General features: G+C 39.3%; 3 protein-coding genes across 4 annotated transcripts; all 3 read right to left on the bottom strand.

The window, feature by feature from the left end:
• Window positions 1–16,595: 16,595 nt before the first annotated feature.
• Window positions 16,596–18,108, bottom strand: LOC121393837 (extended synaptotagmin-1-like). Of its 2 annotated transcripts, XM_041563535.1 has the most exons (6): window positions 17,734–18,108; window positions 17,556–17,651; window positions 17,335–17,406; window positions 17,010–17,096; window positions 16,780–16,926; window positions 16,596–16,669 (listed from the first exon to the last, which is right to left on the bottom strand). In XM_041563535.1, exons 2-6 carry the CDS (start codon window positions 17,646–17,648, stop codon window positions 16,619–16,621), a joined length of 450 nt encoding a protein of 149 aa, XP_041419469.1. In that variant the 5' UTR covers window positions 17,649–17,651; window positions 17,734–18,108; the 3' UTR covers window positions 16,596–16,618. The 2 variants fall into 2 exon arrangements, with proteins under 2 accessions (XP_041419469.1, XP_041419470.1); XM_041563536.1 differs by lacking the exon at window positions 17,734–18,108 and having other exon boundaries at window positions 17,556–17,692.
• A 265-nt stretch (window positions 18,109–18,373) lies between these two features.
• LOC108716376 (extended synaptotagmin-2-A-like) lies at window positions 18,374–19,876 on the bottom strand. The gene is made up of 5 exons (XM_041563801.1): window positions 19,866–19,876; window positions 19,562–19,682; window positions 19,201–19,356; window positions 18,861–18,943; window positions 18,374–18,522 (listed from the first exon to the last, which is right to left on the bottom strand). The coding sequence occupies exons 1-5, from the start codon at window positions 19,874–19,876 to the stop codon at window positions 18,462–18,464; spliced, it is 432 nt and encodes a 143-aa protein (XP_041419735.1). The 3' UTR covers window positions 18,374–18,461.
• On the bottom strand, window positions 19,799–22,702 carry LOC108716377 (extended synaptotagmin-3-like). The gene is made up of 7 exons (XM_041563534.1): window positions 22,199–22,702; window positions 21,927–21,965; window positions 20,866–20,946; window positions 20,571–20,696; window positions 20,404–20,474; window positions 20,222–20,294; window positions 19,799–20,102 (listed from the first exon to the last, which is right to left on the bottom strand). The coding sequence occupies exons 1-7, from the start codon at window positions 22,526–22,528 to the stop codon at window positions 19,932–19,934; spliced, it is 891 nt and encodes a 296-aa protein (XP_041419468.1). The 5' UTR covers window positions 22,529–22,702; the 3' UTR covers window positions 19,799–19,931.
• Between the last annotated feature and the right edge of the window lie 215 nt (window positions 22,703–22,917).

Genomic DNA, 22,917 nt, shown 5'->3' with positions numbered 1-22,917 from the left:
GATTCCCAAAAATGCTGTATGGCAGAACCAGGGGGATACACTGGGCAGCAACTGGGGGAAGAACTATGAAGCCTATGATTAAGGGAAGGTGTTCCCGAAACGCGTAAGGCCTATGTATATTTGCAGTACTCTACAATAAAAACCTGTTTTTTACCGGAGTGCCGTCCTCCTGTTCGTGTATTTACTGGGGGAAGAACAACTGTATGTAAATTCCTTGCAGGGTCGGCCCAGACCTGCTCCGCCGGCTGACCAGTTGTTGTCCTGCGCATGCAAGCGGCATTTTGAGGTCAGTTGGAGGCCCCTGGGGACTGCCAGGAGGGTCCTTTGTTTTGCAGCCCCAGTGGGACCCCAAGGCTCCAATCCGACCCTGATTCTTTGAGATGAACATGCTGCACCCCATTGTAAGGTATTAGGCCAAATATGTACCTCCAGGGGAGCATAACATTCCCACCTGCTCCAGGACAAGCTATAGATAAAGGGTCCTGTTATTGCATGCTAACCAGGGAGCAGAGGGCGCATTTGTACCCAAGTAATATATCATTTCCACCAAAGGCCCAGACTGTCCCTTTTCCGCCACTGTTCCAGCTGTAAATCTCCCCCCACATGTCCCTGCTCAATACCTTACACCGTGTCACAACTACTCACACTGCAGGGAGGGAGATTGTGCACATACATAACTTATAGGTGCATATTTATCATGCTGTGTAAAACCAAATTTTCCGGGGAAAAAATAAACTGCAAATTTATCAAGGTGTGTGCAATTTTACGCCACAAAAACGCCAGTTATGCTGTTACACAGCAACGCCTGGCGATGTGTGGTGTATTATGCTGCTGTTTTTTACACTGCATAATAAATAATAACCCCACTTATCTGTGTATTTGCTGAAAGGGGTTGTTCACCTTTAAATTATCATTTGGTATGATGTAGAGAGAGATATCCTGATACAATTTGCAATTGGTTTTCATTTTTTATTATTTGTAGTTTTTGAGTTTTTTTTATATTATTCAGCAGCTCTCCACTTTACAATGTCAGCACTCTAGTTGCTAGGGTCCAAATAACCCTAGCAACCATGTATTGATTTGAATAAGAGACTGGACTATGAATGGGAGAAAGACTGAATAGAAACATGGCTAATAATAAGTAGCAATAACAATAAATGTGTAGCTTTACAGACCATTTGTTTTTTAGATGGGGTCAGTGACCCCCATTTGGAAGCAGGAACGAGTTGGAAGAGGAAAAATGATAAGATGGGTTTAAACTGCTTTTCAGTCAGAATTATATTTTGAATGGTTTTCCCCTTGCAGCCAATCACAGCTGAGTGTGAACCATTTTAATTTATGCTATCAGAGCTGAGCAAAGCTTACACACACATTGGGGCAAGTATTGGAGAAATGACAATAGATGTGAGGGATGTCAGTATCAGTATCTATTGCAGGTATTGCCTGGGATATTATCTTTTTAAGTAAAAGAAAACTTCTCCAACGAAATGCCACTATTTGACCCATAACAGTGATACACTAAGGCTTTCTGTAAATACAGTGCATAGTGTCATTACATTTCCAACACTGGTACTGTTTACATACACTGTTGCCTAGCAACCATGTGGCAGCCATCTTGGAATGGGTGTATATGTTTGTTTACTGGTGGTGACTCTGTTTCCTATTCCTGACAAAGGTCCTGGTTTAGGACCAAATCGTTGAATAAAATCTCCTTTTTGAATATTAAACAAACCCTGAGTTTGTATCGGTTTGTACCCTGAATTTGTTTTGTATCAGTTTGAGGAGTGCACTGATTTAACTGAGGCCCAGGGGGCCCAAAGCAGCAGCAGGGACACGTTTCCTGTGCGTCCTGCTGCTGCCTGCACTTCACTTCCGCCCAGCTCTGCCCCCCCCGCCTGATGACCGTTGGAGCTGGAGATCTGCTGCGTGGGGCCCTTTCTCATCGATCTGATGCATCTTCCCCAGGTTAGTGTAACATTTACACACACTTATTACAGTAATATACACTTACATTCACACTTACACACACTCACACATAGATTTTTGGGGATTGGGGGGGTCACATACACTCACAGCACCCATGCACACTTGCACATGCGTAAATAACATGCAATTTACCTGTTGTGCACACGCATATGTACATATATGGCTTTGTGGATTTTTTTTTTTCTTATCACATCGTCTCTTTTTTGGCACCGTACTGTGCACACCAAAATCCCCAAAATTGCAAAAATAGCTTTTGTATGTTATTTCGGTGATTATATTGCAATTTTGGGGATTATGGTGCTATTTTAACCATTTTATTGAATTTTTAGCCATTGTATTGCATTTTCAGCTCTGCATTTGTGTTGTTCACTTGTTTCTGTCCGTATAATAGATTTGGCCAAGCTAAAATATTCAAACGGTAATTCTGACGGCCGATTACACTAGTCTGAAAAAAAAGCATTGATTTTTGTGGTTTTATTAGATTTTAGTGATTTATTTGCATTTCACACTGTTCTGTGTTATTTTGTTTTGCCTATGTAAATTTTATCTACTATATATCCATTTGGGGGTCTCTGTACGCCACATAGTCTGGTAAGTCTATGCATATTGGGCATCAAAGTGTTCAGTAGACCCCTGTCGTTCATATTAAGGATGTTTTATGCTGATACGTTACGAAATGTGGGGCATATAATGGGGTAAAATAAAGCTTTGTGACGATTTTCAGAAATTCAATAAAAACTGCTACGTTCAGCATAGCTTTGCAGTTTGCTAGTTTGCAGTAGAATTATGTAATTACCTGCTTTATCAGAATCATCAGAATGTGTACTTTCTAAAATCATATGGTTTTCTAGGGTTTACATACTGTTAGGGGGTCTTATGATGCAAATACACATACTGGGTGCTTATTTTAGATTCGGTAGAATGTGTCCTTTCATAAAATATATGGTTTGGGGGGTAAACATATATTTCTGTGTTTTTACCCCACAAAAAATGCAGTCAATGTGTTGATTTTTCATTAGCTGAAGTTACCCACAGGACTATTTGTATGCGCTAACTTCATTTTGGGGCTTCTAGATGCCAGATACTTTGGTAAACCTATGAACAATGGGCACCAAACTGTTTGGAGAAACCCTGGCAATAATATTTAGGGTGTTTTTTCTTGGTATGTAATGATACATGGGTGATATGGTGCTGGGAAGTTGAAGCTTTGAGGCGATTTTCAGATATTTCACCAAAACCGACAATTTTGGGAAAGCCTTGGCGACTCAGTAGTTTGGAGCAGAAAGGCATGGGTACCCATTTTAGATTCGGTAGAACCTGTCCTTTCCAAAAATATATGGTTTTGGGGGGTAAACATATATTTCTGTTTTTTCACCCCACAAAAAATGCAGTCAATGTGTTGATTTTTCATGAGCTGAAGTTACCCACAGGACTATTTGTATGCGCTAACCTCATTTTGGGGCTTCTAGATGCCAGATACTTTGGTAAACCTATGAACAATGGGCACCAAACTGTTTGGAGGAACCCTGGCAATAATATTTAGGGTGCTTTTTCTTGGTATGTAATGACACATGGGTGATATGGTGCTGGGAAGTTGAAGCTTTGAGGCGATTTTCAGATATTTCACCAAAACCGACAATTTTGGGAAAGCCTTGGCGACTCAGTAGTTTGGAGCAGAAAGGCATGGGTACCCATTTTAGATTTGGTAGAATGTGTCCTTTCCAAAAATATATGGTTTTGGGGGGTAAACATATATTTCTGTGTTTTTACCGCACAAAAAATGCAGTCAATCTGTTGATTTTTCAGTAGCTGAAGTTACCCACAGGACTATTTGTATGTGCTAACTTCAATTTGGGGCATCTAAATGCCAGATACTTTGGTAAACCTATGAACAATGGGCACCAAACTGTTTGGAGGAACCCTGGCAATAATATTTAGGGTGTTTTTTCTTGGTACGTAATGATACATGGGTGATATGGCGCTGGGAAGTTGAAGCTTTGAGGCAATTTTCAGATATTTCACCAAAACTGACAATTTTGGGAAAGCCTTGCGACCAATAATTTTGGGAAAGCCTTGCGACTTAGTAGTTTGGAGCAGAAAGGCATGGGTACCCATTTTAGATTCGGTAGAATGTGTACTTTCCAAAAATATATGGTGGGTAAACCTATTTTTCTGTGTTTTTACCCTTACAAAAAAAGCAGTCAATGTGTTGATTTTTCAGTAGCTGAAGGAAAGTCCTGGACAATTTGGATGTGCCAACTTCATATTTGGGTCTCTAAATGCCAGGTGCTTTGGTAAACCTATGCACAATGGGGATCAAACTGTTCAGTGGACCCCTGGAAATCATATTCAGGGTGCTTTTTCTTGGTATCTTATATAGTGTGGGATATGCGGAGCAGCAAAATAAAACATTTGAAATGATTTTTCAACATTTTGATACATTTTTATAAAAACCGCTACGTTCAGACAAGCTTTGATGTTTGGTAGTTAGGAGTAGAAAGAGATAATTACCCATTTTGGAATCAGCAGAATGTGTACTTTCGAAAAATATATGGTTTTCTGGGGTAAACCCACTGTTTCAGGATTTTGTGGCCTTGGAATCTAAAGTATGTCATTTTCTGCCTTCTGCTTTCAAAATTTGGTAATATACTGCTGGGAGTTTTTGCTGTACAGATGTCCTAAATCTGCGTAAAACTATACATATCTGGTATTGGCACGTTCGAGAGACATGAGGCTTTCCAAATCAGTTGGATTTACATGCGTAAAATGAAATATTTTTCTGGTATAAGTTCATATATTGTGAAAAATAGTCATTTTTCCTTTTTTTTTGTATTTAGTACTATAAATCTTTTTACAGAGGTGGAAATACATGAAAACTCAGACAGATTTAGAAAGCTCAGTTTCTCCCGAAAAAACAATGTATAGTTTTCCTAGGTAAACTATAGGTTTCCCCTCAGAAAATGCCCCTAAAGTTAGAGAGCACAAAATGTTTCAAAAAACGTCTGGCATTTCGCGTAACGAAAATGGTCAATTCTGCTGGCACTTAAAGGGTTAATAAAGGGGATTCCCTTTACCAATGCATAATAATTGACAAAGAGTGACTAGAAATTTAAGGTGCACCTGGAGCCTCATGTCACCAACTATGAACCTTAGGGGCCTATTTGCGAGGCCTCAATTTTTTTGTGGTCAGGTTTTTAAAGGGGAAAACTTGAGGGGAAAAAATGAATTTTTTTTAGAGATTTATACCCCAAAGCTGCTAAAAATCCAAAAATACTTCAGCTAAAACCTGTCAAGGTCGAGTAGAAGTCAATGGCAGATGTCCCTGAAAACAAAGTTATGGTTTTCAGGTTACAACACAAAAAGATTGTACAATTTGGAAAATAATACGATCCAAATTTTCATACAATTTTATCACGTATTTTTTGTCATTTTCAAGCTGATTATTTGATAAAATAGTTAAATTCATGTATGAAAGTTAGGTCAACTTTGTTTTAATAAAACAAAAAAATTGACAAATTTGACTTTTAGTAAATACCCCCCTTAGTGTAAACTAGTGGCTATTAAAGGAGAAGGAAAGCTACGGAGGCATTTTATTGCCAATAGATTAGCTGCAATAGTGCAAGCTAGAATGCTATATTTCTTCTGTAGAATGTTTTACCATATCCGAGTAAATAGCTCTAGAAGCTCTCCGTTTGTTTAGGATAGCAGCTGCAGTATTAGCTTGGTGTGACATCACTTCCTGCCTGAGTCTCTCCCTTCTGACTTATAGCTCTGGGCTCAGATTCCACCAGCATTAACCTGGTGATGCATTTCTGTTTCTCACAGTGCATCATGGGATATGTAATGCTGCTGCATGTGTATAACAATTTCATGGCAGTATATGAGGAATAAGAGTTACCAATGACATTCAAAGGGAAATTGTAACAGCAAGATGTCCCCTTGAAAATTCTGAGAGGGGTCAGTAAAGCCAAATCCCAACTGATTTATCCTGCATCCCCACATAAATTATGAGATGGGTTTATACTGCTTTTCAGTCAGAATTTTATTTTGAATGGTTTCCCCTTGCAGCCAATCACAGCTGAGTGTGAACCATTTTAATTTATGCTATCAGAGCTGAGCAAAGCTTACACACACATTGGGGCAAGTATTGGAGAAATGACAATAGATGTGAGGGATGTCAGTATCAGTATCTATTGCAGGTATTGCCTGGGATATTATCTTTTTAAGTAAAAGAAAACTTCTCCAACGAAATGCCACTATTTGACCCATAACAGTGATACACTAAGGCTTTCTGTAAATACAGTGCATAGTGTCATTACATTTCCAACACTGGTACTGTTTACATACTGTTGCCTAGCAACCATGTGGCAGCCATCTTGGAATGGGTGTAAATGTTTGTTTACTGGTGGTGACTCTGTTTGTTTTCTATTCCTGACAAAGGTCCTGGTTTAGGACCAAAATGTTGAATAAAATCTCCTTTTTGAATATTATACAAACCCTGAGTTTGTATCGGTTTGTACCCTGAGTTTGTTTTGTATCAGTTTGAGGAGTGCACTGATATAACTGTATATATAGGTATATAATGAAGTACCAGAGGGAGATAACACTGCTGGCAAGATGGATAAATAATCATTTATATATTTCTATATTACTCTTCTAATTCTACTTATCTGCACATTTTGTCTCTCAGCACTGCTAGTTGGAGAATTACAAGCATACACACAAACAAAGGCATACAGAACATTCCTTAATAACACTTACATATGTGTTATAATCATAACAATCATAATAATAATCCTGGTGTGTTAAATAAAATGCAGAATGTATAGGAGCTAGGTCCAAGCAGGTGAATTCAGTTACAGGGAAGCCAGATCAGACAGGAGCCAGCTACAATCTAAATTTCCTATCACATTCCTTTCACCTATCAGTTACCTGAATCATCCAGGCAGCCGTATATAGTATATAGAGAGCAGGGAAATATGCCCAATACGTTTCAGTCTTAGGTGACTTTTCCTCTTTATTGAGTTGTCAGTGTCATATTCATAAACCAGAGACACCAGGTACATGCCAAAGGTAGGGAGACTGCAAACATACATTACACTGCTGACCTTTTCTATTTAGAGGAGCCATTACCCAACTGTTGCATTTGCTGGCCAGCCTCACTTATACATTATAAACCTTCTCCCTCATCTATTGGCACTTCAGTGATGTATTTCTGTGTATGGCAGTGTCACTTTGCATCATGGGATATGTAGTCCTTCAACATGTGTGCAACAATTAGAGCATAGAAGGAGAAAGAGCTGCTAGTGACAGGACTTTTAACAGGAGGGGACATTTATCAGCAAGATGGCTACATTGAGGGGAGTGGTGTTTGATTAGCTCCTATATGTTTTCCTTACCTGCTCATAGAATATAGCTATTTATCAATATATGTATGTATGGATGCAGGATAGTGGTTGACTGTGAGCCATTTGTCTGTGTCCCTATGGGCTGCTTGGTTCTAGTAAAACCACTGGTGATTGATGTTCTTCTGTACAGTAGAACCCCTATTTTACATTTTTTAGGGGACCAGGAAAAAATGATGTATAATCAGGGAAAATGTAAAATCAGGGAAATGTGTTAAAGTAACTTTTTCTTCAAGTGCTGAAAGGATATAAGCACAGGAGTCCGCTTTACTTTGAGAAACAATATTTAGTGTGTTAATAACAAGGATCAAACATTGCAGCATTAATGTTATACTATGGGGGGCATGTGCAAGACTCTCTGTCACATACACAACCTAAAGCAATAAGTGATTGGTGCAGGACTGTATAAGGGACAGACTAATTGGAATTTACCCTTTACAGGCAGAACCATTGCAAAATATACATCTGCTTAATACTTTAAACCTCTTTATTTCACAAATAATAACATTCGTAGAGGAAAAAAGCAGTTTTTGGGAACATCAGGACACATTTTTGATCTGGTAAAACATTACTTAAAATCAGGGAAATGCATCCATTTAAATGCATTATAAATTGGTGGGACTACAAATAAAAAATGTAAAACAAGGGGAAACTTAAAATCAGAGTTCTTAAAATCGAAGTTTTACTATATTTAGGAGCAGAGAGCGCAGTACAACTAGGAGACGCAGAAACAGTACAGGCCCCAATATATTGTGAATGAATGGCAGAGAGGAGCAGGCTGATGAGAACTCACATCTACAGTGAAAATTTAGAGCAACACATCAATTTTTTCAGTAATTTTTTTAGCAATTGTAGCACCTTTTTTGGCGGTATTTAGACAAATACCCACTAGCAGGATAGAGCATTGGCTACATGCGACTTACACAACAGGGTCAGGGCCCTAAGGTGTAGTGCAACTACCACCCTCAGGCTACTGTGCATACAAAACATACAAAAATGACTGGGCGCCAGGAGGTTCTTATGATGCAAACAAGAAACTGTTTATTAGTCCAAAGACAAAGTCCTTAGGTTTACTCACATCAGAGGAAAAGTGCGCAATCACATCACATGCAGCTTTTCACTTGCTGACACTCCCTTAGGACAGATTTGGCAGGCATACAGTCACAACCCGCTCACACAGAACTTCCAAGGTAGATGTAGACTATACAGGCAGACCTCTGCGACATATTCCAGTAGTGGTCTCTGGATCAACCTCAGGGAAATCCTCTATCCTGATTCCATATCCGCTGGGATCCCTATACTACAATATGGCCTGGGAGAGATACCTCCAATCTATCACTCCTATTTTGGAGCTCAGAACTGCTCTTTTTAGCTCAACCCTGACTATCTTACACTCCTACAGTGTACTGCTACAGGAGCTACACCTTCCACTTTCTATTCCTCATTCACGGGGTTGCCTGGTCCCCGACTTGGACACATGCCTTCTTCTGGGCCTGGTGTACCCAGTTTCCCCTGGGCACACCCAGCTGGATCACCATCAACAGCAAAGAGGAAGAGGCCACTCCCTACACACACTATAGTGCAGTGTGGCAGGAAGTTTTCATTACACCTCTTGCAAAAATCACTGAGCTAAGGGTGGGGCCTTAAAGCCATAGGGCAGATTAACCCATAGGAGCCCCTACACAATGTTTTTTGATTTTTCATCAAATTTAATTCCATTTTGTGAATAGTAGTAACATTGTACAAACTGAGTAACTTTCAGTTAGGCAAAATGCCTCTGGAAAATGGTAAGGCTGCTTCCAATTTGCATTGTTGTCATAGAGGTGAAGTGACCATTCTTTGATGCTGCCTGGGGAAAAAATGAACTCAGCTCTGGCCGCCATCTTACTTACCTTTTCCAGGTGTCCCTCACCAGATTTAGACTTGCACATGTGCAGAGTAACATTTATTTGGCTTTGCTCTCCTGCACATGTCTGAGTCTAAGTCTAGAGATGCTTGGGAAAGGTAAGTAAGGTGACACTGTTTCTCCAATAACTTGCAAATAACCATTAACCGCACATACTCAGATCCCCTGCCGAACATTGAACATGGTCAGCACCCTCTGCAGAATGTGGTATTGGGGTGGGGGATTCCCTTTACCAATGCATAATAATTGACAAAGAGTGACTAGAAATTTAAGGTACACCTGGAGCCTCATGTCACCAACTATGAACCTTAGGGGCCTATTTGCGAGGCCTCAATTTTTTTGTGGTCAGGTTTTTAAAGGGGAAAAAATGAAATTTTTTAGAGATTTATACCCCAAAGCTGCTAAAAATCCAAAAATACTTTAGCTAAAACCTGTCAAGGTCGAGTAGAAGTCAATGGCAGATGTCCCTGAAGACAAAGTTGTGGTTTTCAGGTTACAACTCAAAAAGATTGTATGATTTGGAAAATAATACGATTCAAATATTCATATAATTTTATCACGTATTTTTTGTCATTTTCAAGCTGATTATTTGATAAATTAGTTAAATTCATGGATGGAAGTTGGGTCAACTTTGTTTTAATAAAACAAAAAAATTGACAAATTTGACTTTTAGTAAATACCCCCCTTAGTGTAAACTAGTGGCTATTAAAGGAGAAGGAAAGCTACGGAGGCATTTTATTGCCAATAGATTAGCTGCAATAGTGCAAGATAGAATGCTATATTTCTTCTGTAGAATGTTTTACCATATCCGAGTAAATAGCTCTAGAAGCTCTCTGTTTGTTTAGGATAGCAACTGCAGTATTAGCTTGGTGTGGCATCACTTCCTGCCTGAGTCTCTCCCTTCTGACTTATAGCTCTGGGCTCAGATTCCAGCAGAGACGGGAAACAGTAAACAGTATTAACCTGGTGATGCATTTCTGTTTCTCACAGTGCATCATGGGATATGTAATGCTGCTGCATGTGTATAACAATTTCATGGCAGTATATGAGGAATAAGAGTTATCAGTGAGATTCAAAGGGAACGTGTAACAGCAAGATGTCCCCTTGAAAATTCTGAGAGGGGTCAGTAAAGCCAAATCCCAACTGATTTATCCTGCATCCCCACATAAATGATGAGATGGGTTTATACTGCTTTTCAGTCAGAATTTTATTTTGAATGGTATTCCCCTTGCAGCCAATCACAGCTGAGTGTGAACCATTTTAATTTATGCTATCAGAGCTGAGCAAAGCTTACACACACATTGGGGCAAGTATTGGAGAAATGACAATAGATGTGAGGGATGTCAGTATCAGTATCTATTGCAGGTATTGCCTGGGATATGATCTTTTTAAGTAAAAGAAAACTCCTCCAACGAAATGTCACTATTCAACCCATAACAGTGATACACTAAGGCTTTCTGTAAATACAGTGCATAGTGTCATTACATTTCCAACACTGGTACTGTTTATATACACTGTTGCCTAGCAACCATGTGGCAGCCATCTTGGAATGGGTGTATATGTTTGTTTACTGGTGGTGACTCTGTTTGTCTCCTATTCCTGACAAAGGTCCTGGTTTAGGACCAAAACGTTGAATAAAATCTCCTTTTTGAATATTAAACAAACTCTGAGTTTGTATCGGTTTGTACCCTGAGTTTGTTTTGTATCAGTTTGAGGAGTGCACTGATATAACTGTATATATAGGTATATAATGAAGTACCAGAGGGAGGGAACACTGCTGGCAAGATGGATAAATAATCATTTATATATTTCTTCTATATTACTCTTCTAATTCTATTTATCTGCACATTTTGTCTCTCAGCACTGCTAGTTGGAGAATTACAAGCATACACACAAACAAAGGCATACAGCACATTCCTTAATAACACTTACATACAAGTATGTGTTATAATCATAACAATCATAATAATAATCCTGGTGTAAAATGCAGAATGTATAGGACCTAGGTCCAAGCAGGTGAATTCAGTTACAGGGAAGCCAGATCAGACAGGACCCAGCTAAGCAAGGAAATTTGAAGCCCAGAGGATAGCTTGACTGCACAGCGGAGCTTACAATCTGAATTTCCTATCACATTCCTTTCACCTATCAGTTACCTGAATCATCCAGGCAGCCGTATATAGTGTATAGAGAGCTGGGAAATATCCCTCATTCAGAAAAATGCCCAATACGTTTCAGTCTTAGGTGACTTTTCCTCTTTATTGAGTTGTCAGTGTCATATTCATAAACCAGAGACACCAGGTACATGCCAAAGGTAGGGAGACTGCAAACATACATTACACTGCTGACCTTTTCTATTTAGAGGAGCCATTACCCAACTGTTGCATTTGCTGGCCAGCCTCACTTATACATTATAAACCTTCTCCCTCATCTATTGGCACTTCAGTGATGTATTTCTGTGTATGGCAGTGTCACTTTGCATCATGGGATATGTAGTCCTTCAACATGTGTGCAACAATTAGAGCATAGAAGGAGAAAGAGCTGCTAGTGACAGGACTTTTAACAGGAGGGGACATTTATCAGCAAGATGGCTACATTGAGGGGAGTGGTGTTTGATTAGCTCCTATATGTTTTCCTTACCTGCTCATAGAATATAGCTATTTATCAATATATGTATGTATGGATGCAGGATAGTGGTTGACTGTGAGCCATTTGTCTGTGTCCCTATGGGCTGCTTGGTTCTAGTAAAACCACTGGTGATTGATGTTCTTCTGTACAGTAGAACCCCTATTTTACATTTTTTAGGGGACCAGGAAAAAATGATGTATAATCAGGGAAAATGCAAAATCAGGGAAATGTGTTAAAGTAACTTTTTCTTCAAGTACTGAAAGGATATATAAGCATAGGAGTCCATTTTACTTTGAGATACAATATTTAGTGTGTTAATAACAAGAGTCAAACATTGCAGCATTAATGTTACACTATGGGGGGCATGTGCAAGACTCTCTGTCACATACACAACCTAAAGCAATAAGTGATTGGTGCAGGACTGTATAATGGGCAGACTAATTGGAATTGACCATTTACAAGCAGAACTATGGCAAAATATACATCTGGTTAGTACTTTAAACCTCTTTATTTCACAAATAATAACATTCATAGAGGGAAAAAAAAGCAGATGTTGGGAACATCAGGACAAAATTTTGATCCGGGAAAACATTACTTAAAATCAGGAAAATGCACCCATTGAAATGCATTATAAGTTGGTGGGACCACAAATAAAAAATGTAAAACGAGGGGAAACTTAAAATCAGAGTAGTTAAAATCAAGGTTTCACTATATTTAGGGACAGCAGATTCAGTAGCGCAGTACAACTAGGAGACACAGAAACAGTACAGGCCCCAACATATTGTGAATGAATGGCAGAGAGGAGCAGGCTGATGAGAGCTCAAATCTACAGTTTAAATTTAGAGCAAAACATCAATTTTTTCAGTCATTTTTTAGTAATGTTTCTTGATATTTCTTGATTTTTCATCAAATTTAATTCAATTTTGTGAATAGTAGTAACACTGTACAAAAAGAGTAACTTTCAGTTAAATGGTAAGGCTGCTTCCAATTTGCATTGTTGTCATAGAGGTGAAGTGACCATTCTTTGATGCTGCCTGGGGAAAAAATGAACTCAGCTCTGGTCGCCATCTTACTTACCTTTTCCAGGTGTCCCTCACCATTTTTTTGGCTTTGCTCTCCTGCACATGTCTGAGTCTAAGTCTAGAGATGCTTGGGAAAGGTAATTAAGGTGACACTGTTTCTCCAATAACTTGGAAATAATCACAGCACATACCCAGAACCGCTGCCGACCGTTGAACATGGTCAGCACTCTTTGCAGAATGTGGCTTTGGAGCAGTCAGGCCCGGATTTGTGGAAAGGCCACCAAGGCCCGGGCCTAGGGCGCAGGATTTTAGGGGGTGGCATGCTGCCCAATCACACCCACATTGGTTCAAAAACACTGGGGATGCGCTGAAGATACAATCATTTTTTAAATTTCAGACAAAGCTACTAAAAATCCAAAAATACTTCATCTAAAACCTGTCAAGGTCACGTAGAAGTCAATGGCAGGTGTCCCTGAAGACAAAGTTGGGGTTCCGGTTACAACTCGAAAAGATTGTACAATTTGGAACATAATACAATTCAAATTTTCATACAATTTTATCACGTATTATTCATAATTTTCAAGATGATTATTAGCTGCAATAGTGCAAGCTAGAAGGCTATATTTGTTCTGTAGAATGCTTTACTATACCTGAGTAAATAGCTCTAGAAACGCTTTGTTTGTTTAGCATAGGATAGCAGCTGCAGCATTAAGATTGGTGTGACATCACTTCCTGTCTGAGTCCCTCCCTTCTAATTTATAGCACTGGGCTCAGATTACAGCAGAGAAGGGAGGGAGGGGGGGGAAGAGGAGCAAACTGAGCATGCTCATGCCCAGGGCAAGGAGGTTAAAACTGAAGGCAGGAAGTCTGATACAGAAGCCCATGTGTACACAATAGATGGAAATAAATGCAGTGTTTCTTTTGATATAGGACTCAGAGCAGCATTACTTTAACGGTTTACTGGTATATTTAGGTGGACCTTTCTGATATAGCTTACTTAATGTTAAAATTTTTCTCCTTTAAGCTTCCTATTTGACATCTGCGTATTATGAAATATTGAAGCAGGGTTTATTGTAGTAATGTTGAAAATCTGAATAATAAAAATGTGTTCCAGAAAAAAATCTTTAAAAAGGTAAAATAAAGTAATAGCATAAAAAGGTGAACTGGCTCGGGCATTTAGGGTATTTTTTATTGTCATTACTGATATACAGAAACAATGGTCTTGAACAAACTGCGTAGTCCTTGAGGGCTGGACCCGATGTAAATTGTTTTGGATAAATCAAATCCATGACACCTTCCATTCACAGGGAAACAAAATTCCCAAAAGAAAATGCAGGCACCTAGAATAACCCAGATGAAGAGAGCAGAGTGTTTGAAGCCTTATTTGTATGTGTTTAACATATTTAATTATCCTAGCATTTTCTAATTTGTGTTTGAGAATGTGTGTAGACAAATTTCAGCAACGCATGGGAATCTATTACCATATGTGATTAACTTGTGTAATGATCCACCATATGAATAACTTACAGATCTTATTCAATATATATTTATTCCTAGCATGCCGCCTGGCATATGGTAGCAGGCAAACTCTCTCTCGCTGTAATAATTTGGATGAAAAAAGTGCTAAAATGACAGAAGCCAATGCATTCTTCAGGCATTTACAATTTATATATAGATAGATATAGATGTATAGAGATGATCTGCACTCCTGACAATGGTCCCATAAGGTTTCTGAAGGACTGAGGATACTGAGGCTCAATTCTATAAATAAATGTTATCACTTTTTACTACTGTGTTGTGATTTGTATGGTATCTTTAATTTCTAAATTACACTGTTTATACTGCAAATAATTCACTCTACCAGATCAAATGTTATTCCTAAAACCAATAAGTGTATTTTTTTTTGTGATATTGGTGTGTAGGCAGTCAACTCAGGTAATTTTGCCTGATGCCGTGCTTTAAGAAAGAGCCAGCACTTCATGATAGAACTGCTTTCAGATAAGCTATTGTTTTTCCTACTCAATGTGAAGGAGTCAAGATTTTTACTATTGAGTGATATTCTCATATCTACCATGTTGCTGTTATTTGACCTTTTTATTGTTATGTTGATAGTCTGTGGGGGGGGGATAGGGTGTGATCACTCTAATTTGTGCTGCATCAGCATTGAGGGACTGACGTTTATCAGATCACAAGTCACATGACTAAGAGCACCTAGGAAACTTATGACATGCCTAGCCTCACTTGAGTAATTTCTTTTGCTCTTCATTGGAATTTTATTTATGTATATAAAACATTGCACCGCACTTTAGTAATGTAATTAAGCCATGAGCTTAACTGATCATTAACCATTAAGGTGTTGTCATTGGTGTTGTGGCGGAGTCAATAACTTATTTTCATGATGGCAAGGTCAATATAATTGAACAGAAAGATAATAACTTCAGTGGCAAGTTGAAGTTGTTTAACTTGATTTAGGCGGGGTACTTTTCTCTTCATTCTATCATCATAATTTAGTTATACTGACTGAGGTCAGATCTTTGCTATAATCGAGAGAATAAAATTACAAGTAGGCAGTCAATCAAATCAATAAAAAGGGTATCCTTTCTCTTCTACAAAATGTCTAGCCTCATATCATATTTCAAAATTAAATACACAAAAATATGTTTGTTCTTTTGAAATACACATTTGAGTGAAGATTTTCACTAGAACACACTATTAACTGATGCATTTTGAAAAAAAACATGCTTTCCCATAACATAATACCTTTAAGCCTTGTGAACCAGTTCCTTTGCATTCTGCAATATATATATTAGATAGACAAATAGAGAGACAGGCAGGCTTCATGGCCTCTACACAAGGGACGTCCAACATATTCCTTCAACCACAAATCTAGTTAATCCCCCTAACTCCTGTTCTGCTTGCTTTAGTTCAACAAAATCTGAAAGGCCAAATTTGACCCATGCCTATTCTATAGCTAAGTTATTTGTTAGATATGAACTGTAGTTTTTATGTCTCTACTGAATAGCTAAGTGCAATAAACATATAGATGTTACTCAGTACATGATTTTAAAACGAGTTTTAATCCTGATATTAAGGGTGTCTTTGATCTTTTGGGAAAGAAAGAAACAAAGACTAAAGAAAATCTATAAGAAGGGCAGGCAATAGGCCTTATATCATTTATCATCTCCTTTAGATCACTATCAATAAAGATTAAGAACATTGTTATGAAGAAATGTGATATTGTTCTGGTGGTAACATGGATGTGGTTTAATAACAGGGAGCGGCAAACACTGGCTTCCATTATCGGCTCTCCACCACATAGGCCAGAAATGTTCCGGCCCTCAGTAACAGGGAAGTTAGACAGCAGGGAAGTTGGATAGCACAGCACACAGATATTTATTCAAGCAAAGGTTACCGACTGTAATTCCATTCTACAATCTAAAATGGTAACATGCAAATTCTGTAGGTTGGGAGACCAAGAAAAAAGGGACCTGTTTAACATCCTTTTCCTTCCTTCCTCCCACCTTTAATAATGAGACATAGGCCAATGACATTGTTAGCAACCATTTATTTATTTATTTAATGATAGGGTAATAGTAAATCCCCTGCCCCGAGACTCTTCTCTTCACGTGCAGCATAGGATCTTCTTTTTTAAGTCTACAGTGCTGTTTTGGCCATTAGGAGCTGGAAGCCATTGAAAACTCGGGTCCTCTGGGCGGAACCAAAATCTATTAAGAAAAAAAAGGAAATGATGAGTTAAAAAAATAACTTTTTAGGGAGAACCCACATAACAATATTACTGTGCAGCTGATATGATAAGGGAACGTCTTTTACTTACCCTCAACTCAAATCTTATCCAAATAGTGCCCTGTGGGAAAGGTGCTTCCAACTGATGCCAGCCTTCTATGGTTAGGTTTTTGGCCAATAGGAGGTCAGAGATGCGGAGTATGAAAGATCCCAGGATTCCATGGCCCGTTCCTTTTACCTGCAAAAATATTGGGTAAGAGAGGCAAATCCCACAGAGAGACCCTTACTAATCTACAGATGGGACTGGCCTGTTATACTCACCTTTATCTTCACTGTCTCTTCATGGGGCTTCTCCAATAGGAAGGACGACTTTGCCCTCCATTTTGGTGACTCCGTTTTTGAGCATTCCTGAGAGTTTGAAGGAAAATGGAAAGATAAGAGATGTTGCACTTCTTGTATATGGTCTAAAAACCACCCCCAATATCCATTCCTGTCATTTACAATATTAATATAAACCCCCAGCTCTCTTATCTATACTATAGACTACACTACACTATATATATATGTAGACCCCACCAATATTTCTTTCTGTATCCCTAAATAAATATATGTATATGTAAAACACAATGTGATCTCCAAGCAGTACCTTGCCGCTGTGTGAATGCTTTCCAACCTTCGTCACTACATGGGATGTGGGCATCTCAGCATTATCCTTCACCTGTTGGAAGAGAACAGAATCATAAGTGAATATTCGGGGGAATGAGACTTATGAATGATACAATAGGCTGTTAGTGTATAATGAGTGTAAGTCTGTAGATGTGTTTGCAATAGAGACTTAAAGGACACTGGAAGCTGTGAGATTCTTACCTTGAGGTCCTTGGCCTCTTCGACAAGGATGAAGATCACGGCTGAGGAAAATCTATTTAACTGCATTGGCCGAGATATCCGGTTGATAACCATCACCTGAAAAAAAACAAACAAGTCAGATGCAGACAAGCCCAGAATGCAGAATTCCCAAAAAGTCAGAGCAGATGATGGTTTATACCTTTTGCAGTTCTGTAGGGTCTTTGCCGAGTTCAAGACATTTAAGAATAATGTGGAGTCTCCCAGATCCAGTGTACTGAAACGATAGCCACTGTAGGGGGAAGAGAAAAAACTCAATGTACAACCAGAAAGTGGAACTGTGCCATTATCCAGGGGTGCTGCTGCCATGAGACAAGGCCTCAAGCAGCAACATGTCAGTAACAAGGGGCAGCAAAAAGCTGCTCATGGTCACTTAAAGAGCCAAAATTCCAAATTTTAGATCAGATTTTCAGTTCTTCTAGGGCAGAGAGTGCTATTGATGCGTGATGTTGCACACCAAGGTGAAAATTTTAAGTGTGTGTGTGTGTGGGGGGGATTGTCCTGCCCACAAAGGGTTGTACAGGGGCTTCCTACTTACGTGGGGGTGAGTTAGGAGCATTTTCGTACCTTTTCCACAGCCCTAGTTTCCTGAGGTAATCGCCTGAAGTCCGCAATCGGCTTGCAAAAACTAGGTCAGGCATGGCTTCACCCCAGGTGTCAGTGTTAGCACCCGACGATTCTTGAGTTAGCCTCCAGAGTGGTCTAACCTGACTGAGGAACTGAAAAATGTCCCTTCTGGGTAGCATGGTAAGGACGTAGGAGGTACAAAGTTCTGATGTCACCAGTGTCCTGCCTCCTGATGGGAGGGTCCTTTACCCCACGGTCCCCGTGTCCCCCTAGACGTGGGAGAAATGCCCCTGCCATTATCATTTAAACTCCTACCTTATCTATGACTTTCTGGGAGACGACTTCTTCCACGTGGAACTTCCACCTACACATGGGAAAAAGAGACCAGTTACCAAATGGGAATATAGTAGCACATACAACTGTCCACACACTACCCCAACACATAAAAGAATGAAAGGAACCTAATAAGGGGCATAGCTAGTGAGGAAGCAGACCCTGACACTGCAAGGGGGCAATGAAGTATAGGGGACCCAGGGGGTACTGACTTATTAGCAGTTTAATAAAAATAAATGTCTTAAAATGAAAAAAATTTCCTCAGTTATCTTCTAGTGACTCTACTGAACCCAATGATAGTTTCTTCCATCCTTCAGAAAAAATCCAAATATGCAAATAGGGGTATAAATAGAAAAAATATAGACTCACCTGTTCAAACATCTATCTCTCCCTTTGCCGTGGTGGAATAAAGCAATTTCAATCTCCTGCATTGGGAGATCATTAAACCTCATCTAAAGGAAAACAGAATTAAGTTAGATTTTTGAAGCCGACACCATTAGCTCTGTACCAATTTGTACTTTACCCCCACCTGCTCCCAATATTGTTTGGCTCGGCAGTGGCATTTTCAGTAGATCCTAACAGCAGCAGTATCCTTTCTGACCAGAGGAGGCACTTTTGCTATTGTAGTCTATGGGAAATGCCTGTGCAGAAGCAAGCAATATGGAAGCTGCCATACACTGTGATGGAAACATAAATTGTAAGGTCATACCTCAAATGCCTGGTTCCAAGATGGGTTATGGCTTCTCTTGGCAACTTGTGTTTTGCCTTTCTGTTGTGCACCACTTATCACCACGTAGGGACAGAATTTCCCAGAGTCTTCCGAAATCAGATTTTCTGCCTCCAATATATGTACGCGAATTATATTCTGCAAAGGGACAAAATATTATATCATAAAGGGCACTATGCAATTGGCTGCTTACCTGCAGACTCAATACCCCAACAACCAAAATAAATACCCATACCCAATAGATTAAAGCACCAATCCCTACTCTTCTCTCAATGCAGCAGGCAGTTGTTACACGTGGGAGAGGGGATTTGCCTACAAGGGGATTCATATTTCCGGGACTTACCCTGGTCACTCGGAAGAACAAACTGTCCAGTCTAAAGGTCTTCAACAGCTTCGTTGGAACGCAGTTTGGTGCAACAAAGTTGTCTACTCCATAGGACAGCGCTGTGTTTGCCAAGAAATCCCTGCAAGTGAGCAGAATGAAGAAATTATATCAGTGCCATAACTAACTATTCCATAGGACTATATGGGGGGCAGCAGGGAGGGGTGAAGAGAGAAGAAGAGATTAGGGGGGGGAGAATAATAGAAAGAGACACTTACTCTGCTTTAGGGATCTTTAATAGATGCCTTATGCCTGACCAGTTGACTTGAAATACATCCTAAAAATAGAAATATAATGAGTGAATAAGCAGGACAGAAAATATTGCTTACCCTCAGCCCAACAAACAAATCTTGGCCAAATAGCCTGCTGGCAAACTGGCCGTAGTCCCAAACTCCATCTGCTGATGACTTACCGGTCGTCGGGGCAAGAACCAAGTCAATGATCCAAAGAGCGGGATCTCATCCATTAGTGGTGTCAGTACCACTCTGAGTGTGCCAACAATCTGAAAGACAATGTAAAATACATTTATGAGACAGAAGTGTAACACAAACACATGTTGTGGACATTCCCTCTAACTGCCGGTTATTGGGCAATGTGGCTTCTCTCCCAGGCATCACTTACCGCCATTTGCTTTGCTCCGACTCTGAAGTATCTTCTTCCCAGGGAGATCTTAACAGAGGCATTTCCATCATAACTGCAGGGAAATGAACAAGATATATTGGTTATTTGAGATAAATTCCTATGGGGTTGGTTCAGTGCTGCAAGGAAATCAGCAAATTACAGGGTTCATCCAGAATATTTACCTTAAATCCAGGTCCAGAACAACCTGTTTCTTCTCTGTTATATGTAGTCTGGCATCTGTTATTACTGGAACCTATAGAGAACACCAGAGGGTTAGTTTGGTGGATAAGAGATTCCTATGCAATACTGTGATTTTTAAAATGATAATAGAAAGGGGGTGATTTGTTACCTTTTCGCCCATATCGACACGCGTGAAGCGGAATGACTTGCATTTTCTACAGATCATGGGCTCATACCAGTCAACTAGAAGATTCTTAATGTACTGTCCAAAGTACGGCCACAGTTCAATCACAATCTAGGAGGGGAAATAAACAAAGCATGATTAATACACCGTAAAGATAAAAGGCTGAAAATCAGCTCAGCACCCACTTTCCACAATGGCACCCAAAGGAAGGGGATCATGCTGGTAATGAGGGGCCTTCAAACCAAAGCAAACAAAGCCAGACATTTAGAAGGTTGGTTACCTTATTCAGATCTTCTATTCTGGCATCTTCATCAGTCGTATTAAGTATCCTGGCAATTTCAGGCAAAATGTGTTGTGATATCTGCAGAGATCAGGAGATACATATTAGTGAGTACATTGAAGGCACTTACATGTAGATGGTCTTATAATTACCCTCGGTGTGGTTGCCCGTCGACTCCGTTCCAGCCAGAATCTGCTGTGTCCCAATGGAAAGTAAATTGACGGGAGCCTTTTACAACTACGGGTGAAAATCAATGAAAAAACTTTATTACCAACTAATCATTAAAAACATGAACAGGTATCACTCTAGAGACCTTTAACTAAACCATGCTGTGTCTAGTCACCTGACGCGTTTCATGCTTCACTTTGGCATTTATCAGAGGTGGAGTTTGGTCAAGGTTTATTCCTTATATAGTATACTCAATTAAAAACATTTGTCAATTAAAAAATTAACATATTACACTTGTGGTTCACCACAGGTTCACATATATCAATTTTAAATGTTTTAAATATAGGGATTTTATATACATAAAACATTTTATATTTAAAACATTTAAAATTGATATATGTCAACCTGTGATGAACCACAAGTGTAATATGCTAATTTTTTAATTGACAAATGTTTTTAATTGAGTATACTATATAAGGAAGTAAACCTTGACCAAACTCCACCTCTGATGAAGTGCCAAAGTGAGGCATGAAACGCGTCAGGTGACTAGACACAGCATGGTTTAGTTAAAGGTCTCTAGAGTGATACCTGTTCATGTTTTTAATGATTACTTGGTAATAAAGTTTTTTCATTGATTTTCACCTGTAGTTGTAAAAGGCTCCCGTCAATTTACTTTCCATTGGGACACAGCAGATACATATTAGTGCCCAGGTAGAGAGAGGGAGCTATTAACTTATATTAACCCAATGCATAAACATTCCAGGGTACAATAAATTTCCCTCGTTAGCAATGTCTACATTATACCATCCACTTATTTAATGGATGACTCCAATGGGTAGCTGGAGTTTGAAACCCAAGGGCTAGTTTGCCACAATAAACTGTATGTTCCTTACCCCTTCTGACTTGTCCTCCTCTTCATTCTGATCGACAAGCTGCAGATGCAAACACTGATATTAGTGATTGGTACGTTATAATACACAGGCACACACAGATCTGAATGACTATATAACGGCACAAGGCTGCAGGGTGGGTTACGTTGGTAGGGAACTCAAAAATAACTTAATTATATTGTCAAGTAAAGGGTAAATTATATTTAAAAGAAAGGCACATTTAATTTTATACTGCGGGATCACAAAGGGGAGAGTTGGAATATGGTGGGAGTTACCGCTGTCACTTGAATATCTTCTTCCTTTTCTGACCTTGTTTGGTCTTCAGGATGGAGCCACCAATATACAAAGAGGCCAATCAAAAAAATGCCTATGGGAACTTCCATCTCTCCTGAGACGTATCCAATATAAAACGTCACTGCAAGGCGTAACCAGGATGATCTATGCTCTGGTCTTCTGTTCTCTTCTTGTTCCGTATTACGGCCGAAAATGTACTGCAGTGCCATCCATGTTGCCACGTAGGGAATCGGAACATTTATTTTCGAATGAAAAAATCCAAGAAGTAATGAAATGATAATTTTAACAAGAAATAATATTGATCTAGTCATGTTTGGTTGTATGAAATAAAGAAAAAAAAGAAATTAAGGAAAAAAAGTCAAAAACAAAAAAGTCACGAAAGAGGATGATGTGTCTAGAGTTGTCTCCTTCAACACCACCACCTTACTGATAACTGATAATCTGATTCACAAGTGGGTTAAACTCTTTCTCTCTCATTGTGATGTAATCCGTTTCTATGATGTCACAATGGTAAACAGATGGTCGCTATGGCAACCAGAGTGGGGGAGGGGTGGTTATCTTTGTGATGTCATCATGTAAAGACCTAGAGGTCAATACAGGTCAACACCTGTTTTACATGATGACATCATAATGAGAGTGGAGGAATATGGAATGGAATAACACTAATGAAATAGGGAATAATATGGTACACATCAGGCAT

The sequence above is a fragment of the Xenopus laevis genome, chromosome 5L, assembly GCF_017654675.1.
Source record: "Xenopus laevis strain J_2021 chromosome 5L, Xenopus_laevis_v10.1, whole genome shotgun sequence".
Classification (NCBI taxonomy): Eukaryota; Metazoa; Chordata; class Amphibia; order Anura; family Pipidae; genus Xenopus; species Xenopus laevis.
This window is presented reverse-complemented; position numbering and strand designations above follow the sequence as displayed.

Bases quoted from the DNA above. Each gene is read 5' to 3' on its own strand.
- LOC108716376 (XM_041563801.1), bottom strand. The intron at 19,357-19,561 runs GTAAGTCCCGGA...GTCCCTTTGCAG, and splicing joins TGTTCTTCCGAGTGACCAGG to AATATAATTCGCGTACATAT. The intron at 18,523-18,860 runs GTGAGTCTATAT...TCCCATGTGTAG, and splicing joins AGAGATAGATGTTTGAACAG to GTGGAAGTTCCACGTGGAAG.
- LOC121393837 (XM_041563535.1), bottom strand. From the start codon at position 17,648: ATGGTTATCAACCGGATATCTCGGCCAATGCAGTTAAATAGATTTTCC. The intron at 17,407-17,555 runs GTAAGAATCTCA...CTCTTCCAACAG, and splicing joins AAGAGGCCAAGGACCTCAAG to GTGAAGGATAATGCTGAGAT. The intron at 16,927-17,009 runs GTGAGTATAACA...ATATTTTTGCAG, and splicing joins AAGAGACAGTGAAGATAAAG to GTAAAAGGAACGGGCCATGG.
- LOC108716377 (XM_041563534.1), bottom strand. From the start codon at position 22,528: ATGACTAGATCAATATTATTTCTTGTTAAAATTATCATTTCATTACTT. The intron at 20,947-21,926 runs GTAAGGAACATA...TGATCTCTGCAG, and splicing joins AGGAGGACAAGTCAGAAGGG to ATATCACAACACATTTTGCC. The intron at 20,103-20,221 runs GTAAGTGATGCC...ATTGTCTTTCAG, and splicing joins TCGGAGCAAAGCAAATGGCG to ATTGTTGGCACACTCAGAGT.